General features: G+C 42.5%; 1 protein-coding gene across 1 annotated transcript in view; it reads right to left on the reverse strand.

Annotated features, from left to right (window-relative positions):
- Positions 1–14,260, reverse strand: part of zranb3 (zinc finger, RAN-binding domain containing 3) — a 105,252-nt gene that overhangs the window by 50,259 nt on the left and 40,733 nt on the right. The window contains exons 4-7 of the mRNA XM_055638627.1: positions 12,982–13,160; positions 9,200–9,431; positions 6,335–6,420; positions 4,055–4,226 (exon numbers count right to left, since the gene is read on the reverse strand). Of these exons, the coding sequence (XP_055494602.1) occupies positions 4,055–4,226; positions 6,335–6,420; positions 9,200–9,431; positions 12,982–13,160 (669 nt within the window). The remainder of the gene's footprint in view (positions 1–4,054; positions 4,227–6,334; positions 6,421–9,199; positions 9,432–12,981; positions 13,161–14,260) is intronic.

Raw genomic sequence — 14,260 nt, forward strand, 5'->3', positions numbered from 1 at the left:
CCTAGGGACCCCAGGTAGAGTGGCGGTGCGTTTTACCTCCAGATCTTGGCTACAAGGGACACTCTACTGGTCCCTCGACCCTCAGCAGGATGAACGCTGCTCCTGGCCTAGGCGTCCTTTTCCAGGTCATCCAAGGACGAGCTGACGCTGGTCATTCCCCTTCACCTCCGTCACCCCTTGCCCCTTCCCCTCCTTTTGAGGATGAGGTTCAGCGAGCCGGTGAGCCCTTGTAAGTTTGGCCACCACAGGGAGGCCAGTCTAGGCCGATGTTGGGCTCCCTCGATGGCCATGATGAACTCGCCGTTTTCTTCCACTGGAATGAGCGGGGTGGCATCGGGGGGAGTGATAACATCCATTGACTCATTGTCCAAGCAGTCCCCTTCCACACCATCACCATCACCATCCCCGGACAAACCCTTAGTGCTCGATACTCTCGCCCCACCCTGTGCGGCAGTTGCCTCTTCCCCACCCGCCGGTCTCTCCTCCACCTCAGAGTGAACTCTGGTGCACCAGACTCAGGGAGTCCATCTGGAGCCAGGTCCTGAGGGGGAGAAGGGTTTGTTTACCCTACCCCTCCACGCCTACAGTCTAACTCCAGAGGTGTGCTCTGCGTCTCGTCCTGGGTGGGTTGCTCCTGGGCTTCCTCGGGTGCATGATGCAGGTCTCCCTCCCCAACAGGAATCTCCCCCTGCTCCATATCACCTGAGTGGTTCCCATCGCCACCCACCCCAGAATCCCCTCCAGAGTATGGAACCGGGGCCCGAACCAGAGGGTGGGAGTCTTCCTCCGCCACAGTACTCCCCTCCCCCCTGGAGGATTCCCGTTCATCTTCCTTCTGCTCATCCTTAGAGAGATTCCTCCTTTTTTTCAAGATGGAGGAGCTCACAGACTCTAGGGTTGCCTGAGCAATCTTCGTTTGAGGCTCCCGCCCGATCCCTTCTGCCCTCACCTGGATTATGGGGCTTGCGGACTCACTAATGGGAGGTGACGGGATGGGTGGAACGTTCTTGTCTCAGGGGGTTTTGTTCCCCAGGTGTTTCACCTTCTTTGCCACCTTACCCCCCCTTCTTTTGACCCTCCCCACCCGCGCTCGAATATGTCCCACTTCCTTACAGGCATGGCACCTTGGGCGCTCCGATGTCCAGAAGATGGTGTAATTCCACCCATCCTGCTGGACACAAAAGCGCCCGTCAACTGCCTCCTCCTGGTCCAGCATCATGGTCAGCTGGCGCTTGAGGGAAAGAACGTGTCGCAGCTCCTTCCTGCGGAACCCCTGGGATATCGGGGTGATGTCTATGAGTACCTTCCCCAGGGTGTGAAGGTGGGGAAGGAGGGCCTCGTTTGTGATGCAGGGCGGAACATTGGACAGCACCACCTGCTCCGCCATGGACACTAAGGGCTCGACCAGCAACAACACTCCCCCCCCATTGTGACCCCTTTACACATGGCCACGTTCACCCCCTCAACGGACTAGAGGAAGACATGGCCTTCCCAAACATCTTGCCCATGTACAGGACGCCTGTGGGCTTGGCCGCCACGGCAGCCACGCAGTCCTCCAGGTTCATCTGCGGGGGCATGTAGTATCTTATCCCATGCTCGAAAGGCGGGTTCCTCATGGGGAACCGGGCCCCGAGGAGCAGCCGAAGCAGCTGAAGAGGCTGGCTTTGCATAGCTCCTGGAAGGCCCCGATCCCCAAGAACACTTACCCTGCATGGTATCAGGCGCTGCAATTTAAACCAAGCACTTAAACAAAATGCCAGACAGACACAGACAGTCCAAATGGCACGAGTCCACACTCAAAAAACAAACATGGAACAGTTTGAGGGAGGGAGGCGAGTGATGTTGCCTCGAATGTCGATAATGGCGGCACCCAAACAGCTGCGTCACCACCTCTTTGCCCGTCTATCTCGGCTTTCCTGCGTTCCCTGGCGAGCTGTAGACTTTTGCAGGCAATCCCCACTGGCCTTCGATGCTCCTGCAGCAACAAAAGGGATTTGCTTGCAGTCGTTGTTGTTGGAAGCCTCCTATCTCCACCGGTCTTTCCGAGAGAAAGGAGGTTCCGTCAGCTCGTTTCCAAGGCTGAGGTTTGAGACGGTGCAGAAAACCTCCCACACCACACGAAAGCTAGACCGGCTCGGTATGCAACAACGAGGCAGTAAGGGGGGGTTGTTCCGAATGCAGGTGTAAAAGTCCAGAAAGCTTTTCTCCCCCTTTTGGTGCGCCACAGTTTCCTGGCAGGTTACCAGCCACAGTAGTGGGAGCTGCACAGTTTGTTTATATTACTGCTCGCAGCCCCAAATCACGTAGAAACTTTTAAAACAGATTTCTGCAGCGATACACAGAGATGCTAATGTACTGCTGTACCTCCTCCGAATTCCAAAAGATGAATAAACTCACTAGTTTTTGCGTTTGGATGGGAGCTCCGCAACACCACACCTCCTCGCGAAACCAGCTTGGAGGGGATGATGGTATTGAATGCCAAGCTGCAGTGTACTTGGAATATTGTGAGCAGTTTTGGGCCTGATATTTGTGGACAGTTGTGCTCGCATTGGAGAAGGACCAGAGGAAGTTTACAAGAATAGTCCCGGGATGATTGTGTTAACCTGTTTAATGGCTCTGACTGTACTTGCTGGAATTTTGAAGGATCTCATTGAAACTTACCGAATAATGAAAGACCTGGATAGAGTGGATATGGAAAAGATGTTTCCACTATTGGGAATCTAGGATCAGAAGCACAGCCTCAGAATAAAACAACATACCTTTAGAAGGGAGAAGAAGAGGATTTTTTTAGCCAGAGGGTGGTGAATCTGTGGAATTCATTGCCACAGACGGCTGTGGAGACCGTCATTGGGTATTTTTAAAACAGAGATTGATAGATAATTAATTAGGGCATCAAAGGTTACAGGGAGAAGGCAGGAGAATGGGGTTGAGAGGGAAAAATAGATCAGCCATGATCAAATGGTGGATCAGACTCAATGGGTAGAATGGTTTATGAAGATCTGCTGCAGCTTTTAGAATATAACTATTTAAAGATTCTTTTACTGTTATGCCTTCTGTCCATCACACTATTAGGCAAAATTAAGCAAGGAATTTTGGCTGATGGACTTACCTTGTATTACAATTGAAAAATTCCAATATCAATCTTAAAAAATATTATAGTTTACATTTCAAACGACAAAGCCAGATGTAGTTAACATGAAATAATGTTAAAATCAGAAATATTAAAAGGGTAGAACTTATTACAAGTAGAAATGTATGCTTATCACAGACAAAGATTTTAACAAACATCAAGCTTGTAGAGACAGGGCAAAAATCTTAAAGAACTTGTAAAGCACAATTAAATCAGTTCCTGATTTCAGCAAATGCAAACCTGTTCAAGTTAACGGGAGAAAAAAAAAACCTAACATTATGCTGCGCAAGATGATTTGCTGCAGCACTGCAAACAAGCCATGAAGTGACAATGTATCCTGGAAGCACCAGTTTTTATTTTCTCTGTCAAAGGAGTATTACTGAGTAAGCCAAGGAATTGAGGGAGATTCAAGACGTAGTTCGATTAGGGAGAGGACGAGGCTCATGTCTGGTGTGGAGTGAGAGAAGACAAAGAGAGTACAGAACAAGTGTGAGCCAGAGTGAGAGATCATAAGCTAAATTTAGAAAAAGCCATGCAGGCATAAAGGCAAGAGGCCACCAGAATAAAAGGCAGAGAGAGATTTAAATCACTGAAAATTTTAAAATGTTAAAATGTTCTGTTTTAAAAAATCCAGCGTTCTAGCATGTGCAATCATTAAATTATTTTTTTACAAGAATTCAATGCTTTTCATTTATAAAGCTGGTTGTGCACCTTTAAATCTGCAATCTCAGTAAAATGTATGAGGTTACTTAGCAACTACGCACAGCATCAGTCCCAAGGGACTTGACATACTGGCAATACATTCCTTGCTCTGCTTGGAATCAGAGCATAAAAATATTAATTTTCACAATGTTAGCGGGAGAAGTTAACAATTAATTTCCAAATTAAATATTCAAAGATGACCCAAGTAGACAAAACTCTCACCTTTGCAGAATTCTTTGACAAATCAAAGGGAATTTGTTGCCGGATTTTTGGAGGCAGCTGGGGCAGAACGTCAGCCTTCATTCTTCGGATCATTATGTTGCTCAGACGTTGGTGAAGTTCATCTAAATTGGAGGCTCCTTTACAATCCAACTGAGCTCTTTTGCCAAAATATCTGTTTTGCATTCCAGTTGAAATAGCATAAAGTTTTCTCATTTTACACAGCAAACAAAATGACTTGAACACGTTATTTACAAACGCATGCAGACGCCCAGGTTCAAATTTCAACAGTAGGCATATAAATAGTAAAAAGGGCAGCATGTGGAGGAACAAGGCTGACTAAAGACAAAAATGGAACTTGCACATGGATACTGCAGATATGGTTAAAGTACTGAATGAGCACTTTGCATCAATCTTCATTAAGGAAGAGTGTTTCCAAAGAAATAGTGAATAAGGAGATAGCTGAGACAAAGTGGGCAGCATATTTGGTTGTCATACTGGCATTTAAGAGCCTTTTGGACAGGAACATGAAAATGCAGGAAAAGGTGCAGGGGATGAAGTGATATGGATCAAGTGCAGGCAGAAGGGATTAGTTTAATTTGGCATCATGTTTGGCAGACATCTTGGGCTAAAGGATTTGTTCCTGTGCTGTACTGTTCTATGTTCTATAGTATATCAGTTGAGTATGGTTGAGTAGCACCATACAGAAACAGGCCCTTTGGTTCACCATATCGAAATGGAACATTGAGTAACCAATTATACTAAGCACATTCACAAGCACTTGGCCTGTAGAGTTCTATATCTATGCAATTCAAGAGCTTGACTAAAGACTAAATGGTGTGAGATTGTTTGCCTCCACCACTCCCTCAGACAGATTCCAATCACTCTCTGGGTAAGATGCTAAGATAGGTGGAGGGGCAGGCAGTGTAGAGGAAGCAAGGATGCTGCAGAGGACTTGGACAGGTTAGGAGAGTGGGCAGAGAAATGGCAGATGAAATTCAGTATAGCAAAGTGCAGAGTCATGCATTTTGGTAATAAGAATAAAGACGTTGATTATTTTCTAAATCAAAAGCGAATTCAGAAAGGGACTTTGACGTGCTGGTGCAGGACTCCCAAAAAGTTAATTTGCAAGTCAAATCAGTAGTAAGGAAGGCAAATTCAATGCTAGCATTTATATCAAGAAGACTGGAATACAAAAACAGAGATGTAATGCTGAGGCTCTATAAAGCGCTGGTCAGACCGCATTTTGAGTATTCTGAGCAAATCTGGGCCCCATATCTGAGGATGGATGTGCTGGCTCTGGAGAGGGTCCAGAGGAGGTTTACGAGAATTATTCCAGGAATGAGTGGGTTAGTGTATGATGAGCGTATGACAGCACTCACTGGAGTGTAGAAGGTTGAGGTGGGATCTCATTGAAACTTACAGAATAATGAAAGGCATAGATAGAGTGGATGTGGAAAGGATGTTTCCACTGGTGGGAGTCTGGTACCAGAGGTCATAGCCTCAGAATTAAAGGGTGCTATTTTAGAAAGTAGGTGAGGAGAAACTTCTTTAGTCAGAGGGTAGTTAATCTGTAGAACTCATTGCCACAGAGAGCTGTGGAGGCCGTCAGTGGATATTTTTAAGGCAGAGATAGACAAATTCTTGATTACAACGGGTGTCAAGGGTTATGCGGATAAGCAGGAAAATGGGATTAGGAGGCAGAGATCAGCATGATTGAATGGCAGAGTAGACTCAATGGGCCGAATGGCCTAACTCTACTCCTATAACGTGAACGTAAAGAAAATTTTCTTCAGATCCTCTTTAGATCTCTTATAATGGTCTCCTTTAAGGCTTTTGATAAGATGCTATATAATAGACTTATCATAAAAGCACAAAGCATAAAATAGATATTGATGGAGACTGTTCCATTGGAAACTAAGAGAATTAAGAACAACAAGAACTCTTCTGTGCAGCATGTCCTTGGAATCTGAAATGCACTGGATACAAGTTCCACTGCGGCTTTTCAGAGTGAATTGAATAAATTTGACATAAATTAAGATTGTTCAGCATTAAGCAAAATTCTGATATTTTAGTATGCAGCGGGACCTGGACAACATTTCAAAGAAGAGTTCTGATGTAAAGTCATCGATCTAAAACACTAACATTGTTTCTCTTTCACAAATGCTGTCTGCCCTGCTGAATGTTTTCTGCATTTTCTGTTTTTATTTCAGATTCCAAAGACACTTACCAAATTAAAAGTTTTGACGAATCGGAAATAATATTCACAATTCAATTCCTTACCTAAGATGAGCATTGCAATACTTTTTAGCATAGTCGGTCCAAGTTCCAAATTTTCTTGGATGTAGTGCATTAATCTGCATGAAAAGCTAAAGAAATATTTAAGTAAAAATAGCAAGGAGAGAAATGTATATAAACTGCTACACTGGAGACTTTCAAGCTATCAGTGGTCCAATTCCAAATGATCAGTCACCCAGAAAACATGTCTGACCAAATTGAAAATAGGTGAGATCATTTTATTTCACAGGAACCTAGGTCAACACAGGCAAATTAAATACAATTTATATCCTTTTGCATTTAGATAAATGGAGAATTGAAAACTTAAGCTGTGACAAAAGTTTGAATAATTGGATCAGGCAACAAATAATTCAAGGGGGATAATCTCCTTTCCCATGCCATAATGTGATGTAAGTGTCTTTTAAGAATGGGAAAGTGTATTTTATTTAAGAACAGGTAATTCCAGATAGGAATGGCCAAGATCCTCCTTTGAAGCAAATTCAAAGTTAAAGTTTGCGCACAAGGGATTAATATGGTATGCTCCAAGCCAAATAGTTCTGGACTGGATAAGTTCAAGTTCAAATTTATTTGTCACATACACCAAACTGCACCAACATTATGGTGACTGTGCATCTGTGGTTGTGCAAACGTGACAATAAAGAACCAATGAACCATTGTTGGCATGGATGAATTGGGCCTTGTTTCCATGCTATACGACCCTAAATAACATTTTACACTAGAAACATAGAAAATAGGTGCAGGAGTAGGCCATTCGGCCCTTCGAGCCTGCACCACCATTCAATATGATCATGGCTGATCATCCAACTCAGTATCCTGTACCTGCCTTCTCTCCATACCCCCTGATCCCTTTAGCCACAAGGGCCACATCCAACTTCCTCTTAAATATAGCCAATGAACTGGCCTCAACTATCTTCTGTGGCAGAGAATTTCACAGATTCACCACTCTCTGTTTAAAAAATGATTTTCTCATCTCGGTCCTAAAAGACTTCCCCCTTATCCTTAAACTGTGACCCCTTGTTCTGGACTTCCCCAACATTGGGAATAATCTTCCTGCATCTAGCCTGTCCAACCCCTTAAGAATTTTGTAAGTTTCTATAAGATCCCCCCTCAATCTTCTAAATTCTAGCGAGTACAAGCCGAGTCTATCCAGTCTTTCTTCATGTGAAAGTCCTGCCATCCCAGGAATCAGTCTGGTGAACCTTCTCTGTGCTCCCTCAATGGCAAGAATGTCTTTCCTCAGATTAGGAGACCAAAACTGTACACAATACTCCAGGTGTGGTCTCACCAAGACCTGTACAACCTCCCTGCTCTTATACTCAAATCCTTTGGCTATGAATGCTAACACACCATTCGCTTTCTTCACTGCCTGCTGCACCTGCACGCCTACTTTCAATGACTGGTGTACCATGACACCCAGGTCTCGTTGCATCTCCCCTTTTCTTAATCGGCCACTAATAACTGCACTCCTCATTATGCTTCTTCAAACCAAAGCTTGTGCAAAAAATACCTTGCATTCATCATATTTTAGCTGTACAATAGTGCATAATACGTGAGAAATAGCTTTGTTCTGGCAATCAAGAGGAACACCCAAAATGAGAATAATTTTAAAATGGGACTTGTGACTCAATTGGAGTCTGCAAAAATGCCTTAGACAAATATTTCATCCATAATCTTCAGTTTCACTTAAGAGTTCAGATCAATTGTTCAGCTCCATGCTCAAGGAAGCCTCAATGACGCACTCTTGTTCATATTCCTTAGGTTCCAGCAATGGAAGGTGGGTTTTTTTCACAGAAATGGTGCACTTATCACTCTCGACAAATCTTAAAAGTGTAATTCAGGAAGCATCTCTGCATGTGTTTGTATCTGTCTGTCGTCATGCCTGAGTGTATGTCAGATATGTGGCACAACTGCTGAATGAAAGGATCAAGTGTGGGATATATGCAGCTAGACTGAATCCATCAGAGTAGCCAAGGAAAGTAGACACAAAAATGCAAGCACATTCAAAATCTTTAGTTAACCTATTTATATAAATAACATAATTTTTAAAAATCTGATCACTTTTGCTTTAGTTATAACTAATAAAGTTGTTAACTTTTTCTGCATATTGTGCATCAAACATTTCAAAATAACAAGGCTGGCATTATAATGAGACAATAGTGTCTTGGGGACTTGCCCTTATCAGTGAACTTTCACTTTACTGTAAATGACTTGAGGATCAACATGTACACTAATAACTGCATTTAAGTTCTGTGATCAGGACCACTGATACGTAGTGTTCACAGATAACATAAACTCAGAAATAAGATCCAAAATGTAGCTAAAAGAATTTAAACAAATACGTTAGTTAACATTAGGCTTAAAAAAAGACGGATAGATGGAGTGAAACGACCAAAACACGACAGGCGACTCCTCTTTATGGGAAGCTGTGTTCTTAGAAAATGGACAACATCACAATTTTCTATAGTGTAAAGCCAAGTCACCTGCCTGTACATGGGCTGGAAAAAATGTACTTTATTTACCCCACCGTCCTGTGTACACAAATTCTGCATGAGCATATCTGGGTAGTGATTTGTGAATTCTGTAAGTGAAGATTTCTGTTAACAGAATGGTTTACGGAGTGGTAGTACAAACACAGTGGTTCAAGTGTTCTGCAATTACTATGAAGGTTAGTGACAATGTTACAAAAATGTTATTGTATTGTAGCAACTTTAAAATATTTAGTTTAGTAGTCTTAGTTTGCATTTCACCGAGTTGGTTTGCTTTCTGCAGACCTTGTGTCTTTGTATCCTCCTTTAAAATGTAATCAAAATTATAAAATTATAATTTTATTAAAATTATAAAAGGGCTCACCTCTTCAGGGCGACTAAGTGCAGGAGTTCCTGTCAAAAGGACTGCTCTAGCAGCTTTTTGTATAACGGGCCCCAAAATTGTGCTTCGGGCTGCATTACGTGACTTTATGTAGTGGGATTCATCAACTATAACAACTTGAAAATGTTGATTGTACAACGCATCTATTAAGGTCTGTGCATCACTTGTCAAAAGGCCATAACTGAGAATTGTAACCTTGCTGGCTGGAATTCTCCTGCACAAGATAAAAATAATTGAAATTATAGATCAAAAAATTATTATGGACAGTAGCATTTTGAACAACATATCTCTATACAACAAACCATGGAACAGTAATTCATCCAAGGTCAAAGTTTATTCTGTAAAGTTAGATATGTCACTTCTCTCTATGTGTAAAAAAGTTACTATGATTGGATTTCATTCCATATTCCACCATTCAGGACATGACTCAATGTCTGCAGATTGTCACGGTTCACCTGTTGTAATGGCAACAATTTCAATTCTACCCCTCCAAAAAAAAAGGTATTTCTAAATACGCGAAGAAAAATAAATATATCATGCTTTGTGTTTTACAATTTACCCCATGCACTAATAATAATGTGTTGTGAATAACAAGAATAGGACATTCACTGGAACTCATTCATTGTTTAGGAGATAGCATAGTGTTCCAGATCTTGTTTAAGATGAACATTTGATATCAAAGCACGGGTAGGCACTGTACTAAGGCTGAAATTCCAGAGAAAGATCATAACTAGATCAACTAGAAAGTAACTCCAAATTAAACTAAAATAAAGAGAATAACAATTCAGCCTTGGGTACAGTGTTCAAATATTGCTATCATCAAATACTTAAGACTTACTGCTGCTCAGTTCCAGTGAGTCAGGTTCAGTCCTGACCTGGGGTGATGTGTGTGGAATTTGCACATGTCCTTGTGATACTTTGGGTTTCCGCTCAATTTGCTCATAAAAGTTTAAGGAGATTTGGCATGGCACTGAATACTCTAACACACTTCTACATATGCACTGTAGAAAGTATCTTGACTGACTACATCATGGTATGGCAATTCTAAAGCACAGGAACACAAGAGGCTGCAGAGAATGGTGGACACAACCAGGTTAATCACAGGCACAACCTTCCCCACCATTGAAAGCATCTGAAGGAGGCATTGCTTCAGGAAGTTTGCATCTATCCTAAAAGATTGCCACCATCTGAGCCATACCCTCCTCTTGCTGCTATCATTAGACAGACGGTACAGAAGCATTAAGTCCCACACCACCAGGTTGAGGAACAGTTATTTTCCTACAACCATCAGCTTTTTGAACTGACCTGCACAACCCTAATCTTATTTTAACAAAGGAACACTATGAACCAACTGCTGGACTACCATGGATTTATTTCTAATTGTGTTATGTACATGTCTTATTTTTTTGAGGTCTTTCTGTTTAGAGATTCTTGTGCATTTGATAATAAACTTGACTCTAAACTCGACTTGACTTGATATCTCAAAAACATTATGGTAGATTAATTACAAGTAGTTGGAGGAACTTAGCAGGTCAGGTAACATCTGTGGAGGGAAACGGACAGCCGTGTTGAGTCAGGGTCCTTCATCTGGCCTAATTCCAGGAACAGGAGACTTCAGTTATGTGTATGGACTGGAGAAACTAGAGTTGTTTTCCTCTGAACAGATCTCTACATAGCCTCTCCTGTTCTATGTGTGCACAATTACAAAAGGTATAGAGATGATAAATATAAACTGTTCGCAATGGTGTGTGTTAAAGAACCAAGGAGAACCATAGGGCATTAGGCAACGTTTTGGGTCAGGTCGCTATAGTAGGGGGGAGAAAGCTGGAAGGGAGATGGGAGATTGAGAGTGGACAAAGCCAAGCAAATGGTGGTGCATTCCCCAATTTTAGCTGAGTAATCTACAAACATCTCATGTGTCCCACCTGGATGTGCACTAATTTCTCTTTCTCCCATCCCTTCAACCTACATTCCTTCCTCTGGCTTCACTTTTCACACCTTTTCTGTCCATAGTTCATTATCTCATATTTAGTGTCTTTATCTTCTCTGGCCTTTGTCCAACCATCTGCCAATGAAAAAAAACCTTCACCTGTATCCACTATCACTAACCAGGCTTTATCCCACCCCCACCTCTCTTCCTACTACTACATCCAGTCTCAAGGGTCTCAATAGTCTCAAGAGTCTGAAGAAGGGTTTTGGCCTGAAACGTCGCCTATTTCCTTCGCTCCATAGATGCTGCTGCACCCGCTGAGTTTCTCCAGCATTTTTGTGTACCTTCAAGGGTCTCAACCTCATCCTCCAGAGATGGTGGGGACCTGCTGAATTACTCTAGCATTTTGTCTTTATTTGTAAACCGCATCTGCAATTCCTTGAGTCTACCTACCATATTGAAGGTTATTAGTTTAAAAAAAAAACTTTTTTTAGGGACCTGGAAAGCTGCTGCCACCCTTGGCATTTCAGATCACAAAAGCACCGGCTTTTGTGATCTGAAATGCCAAGGGTGGCAGCAGCTGAATGATTAACTTTCTCCAATGACCTCCCTTTTTCTCTTTCACTTGCCTGATTCTACTGCTACCCACTTAAGGTCAATTAAACTATCACAATAGATCACAGATCACATTGGAGTAATGAACAAGTCGCTGGAAGAACTCAATGGAGCATAGGAGGAGTGATCCACATGGATGAGGAATGATCTTATAAAGGTTTATAAAACTATGAGGAGCATAGATAGGGTGGATAGTCGCAATCTTTTCCCCCAAAATAGAAGAGTCTAAAACTAGAGGACATAGGTTTAAGAAGAGAGAAAAATTAAATTAAAGCGATCTAAGCGTAGGTTTTTCCACACAGAGGATGGCGGGTAGAGGGAACAAGTTGTCTCCAAAAATCACACCACATCAAAGACACCAGTCGGGCTATTATTCTTGTGAATGTTAGCATTAGCACAATCCAGCTTGTCTCCTGCCAAACTATATCCTCATAGCCCTGCATTTTTGTTAAACCGTCGCGCTTATCCAATTCCTTTTCTGAAAAGAATCCTTCAAATTGCTTCCACCAAACGTAGTCACACTTGCTTCACAAATCACCACCACCTTCTGCGATTTTGTTCTTTGTATTGCCTTCAATTCTTTTGTCAATAATTTAATCTGTTTCTGTTTGTTCTCAACATTTCTGCCATTGAAAACTGTTATCTTTCAACCCATCACTTTTGCTCTACAGACTTGAGTCTAGCAAACACAAATTGATTCTCTCCTGCTGTTAAATGGTCCTTAAGGTTTTTGTCTTGACCAACCTGACTGTTACCTGACTCAAGGCATAAATTGAGATGCAGACAAAACACAGCAATGATATCAGGTGATAGAAATGAGAGGATAGTTGTTAAACCATATTCATTGTAATATAGTTCAGTTTAATTTAGAGATACAGCACGGAAACATGCCCTTCGGCTTACCGAATCCGCACCGACCACCGATCCCCGCACATTAACACTATCCTACATACACTAGGGACAATTTACACATACACCAAGCCAATTAACCTACATACCTGTACCTTGTTGGAGTGTGGGAGGAAACCGAAGATCTCGGAGCAAACCCACGGGGTCACGGGGAGAAATTACAAACTCCATACAGACAGCACCCGTGGTCGGGATCGAACCCGGGTCTCCAGCGCTGCAAGGCAGCAAATCTCCCACTGCACCACTGTGCCGCCCATAATTAGCTAAACAATTAATCTTATTTATTGATCTGAAAATTGCTAAACCTCACCCAATATCGTTTTTAGACTCAATGAGATTAATATCATCAGGATTCAGATCAGTGATCCATTTTTCTATTTCCTCGATCCAGGGATACTTGAGTGATGATGGAACAACTATCAGCAGAGGCCATTCCTTCTTATACAAGTAGGATATTGAAATTGCTTGAATAGTTTTCCCCAGGCCCATCTGTTGGTGAAAAAAGTATATAACCTTGGTTATTCTATTCACAATTTGGATTTAACCGATGAAATATACCACTAGAAAATGAAGTGTTAGTTATTGTCTGAGATACTGCAAGTTAGAATTTTCATAACCAGGCATCCATCATTGATAGTGAAATGGCTGGAAATAATTTGCTTAATGGGGTAGACATTAAAGGCCACCATCATGGAATTTACTCCCACTTGCAATATTTAATATTTAGCTGTCCAATATTCTGAAAAAGGTGCCTTGACGATGTATCAGTTTTTCAGCATGATCATTTTTAGAAGGCATTACCTTAATTTACTCTGCTGACAAAGATGTATTAAATATATAGGAATTCACTTCAAGATGAGCGTTAAGTTTGCAACTTGAACTTGAATTTGTTATGGTAATTTTGGCAAAACAGATCATATTTCAAAAATATTCTAATTTGAATCTTGCATTTTGATTCAGTGCACCAGTTAAGGGTACAAGGACAATGAAATGATAATGATAAATTTGCAAGTCAGCATGCTTTGTGAATTGGGGGGAAACTTTCATGTAGTGGCATCATTTCTACATTTTCACTTTCACCTCCGCAACATCGCCAAAATCAGACCCTCTCTCACACCTCCCGCTGCTGAAAGACTCATCCATGCCTTCATCTCCTCCCGACTGGACTACTGCAACTCACTTCTCCTTAGCATCAGCTCCACCTACATCAACCGACTCCAACTGGTCCAGAACGCAGCCGCTCGACTCATCACCCACAACAAATCCTGGCATCACATCACTCCGGTCCTCAAACAACTTCACTGGCTTCCCATCTCCCACCGGATCACCTACAAAATCCTGGTCCTCACCTACAAAGCCCTCCACCATCTGCCCCCCCATATCTCACTGACCTCCTCTCCCCCTACCAACCCTCACGGTCCCTCAGATCCACATCAGCTGGTCTCCTCTCCATCCACAAATCCAACCTCCGCAGTTTTGGGGACAGAGCCTTCTCCAGGGCAGCTCCCAGGCTCTGGAACTCCCTCCCCCAACTGATCCGCAATTCCGTGTCCCTCACCATCTTCCAGTCCCGCCTCAAGACCCATCTC

This window comes from Leucoraja erinacea, chromosome 7 (assembly GCF_028641065.1).
Source record: "Leucoraja erinacea ecotype New England chromosome 7, Leri_hhj_1, whole genome shotgun sequence".
Lineage (NCBI taxonomy): Eukaryota > Metazoa > Chordata > Chondrichthyes > Rajiformes > Rajidae > Leucoraja > Leucoraja erinaceus.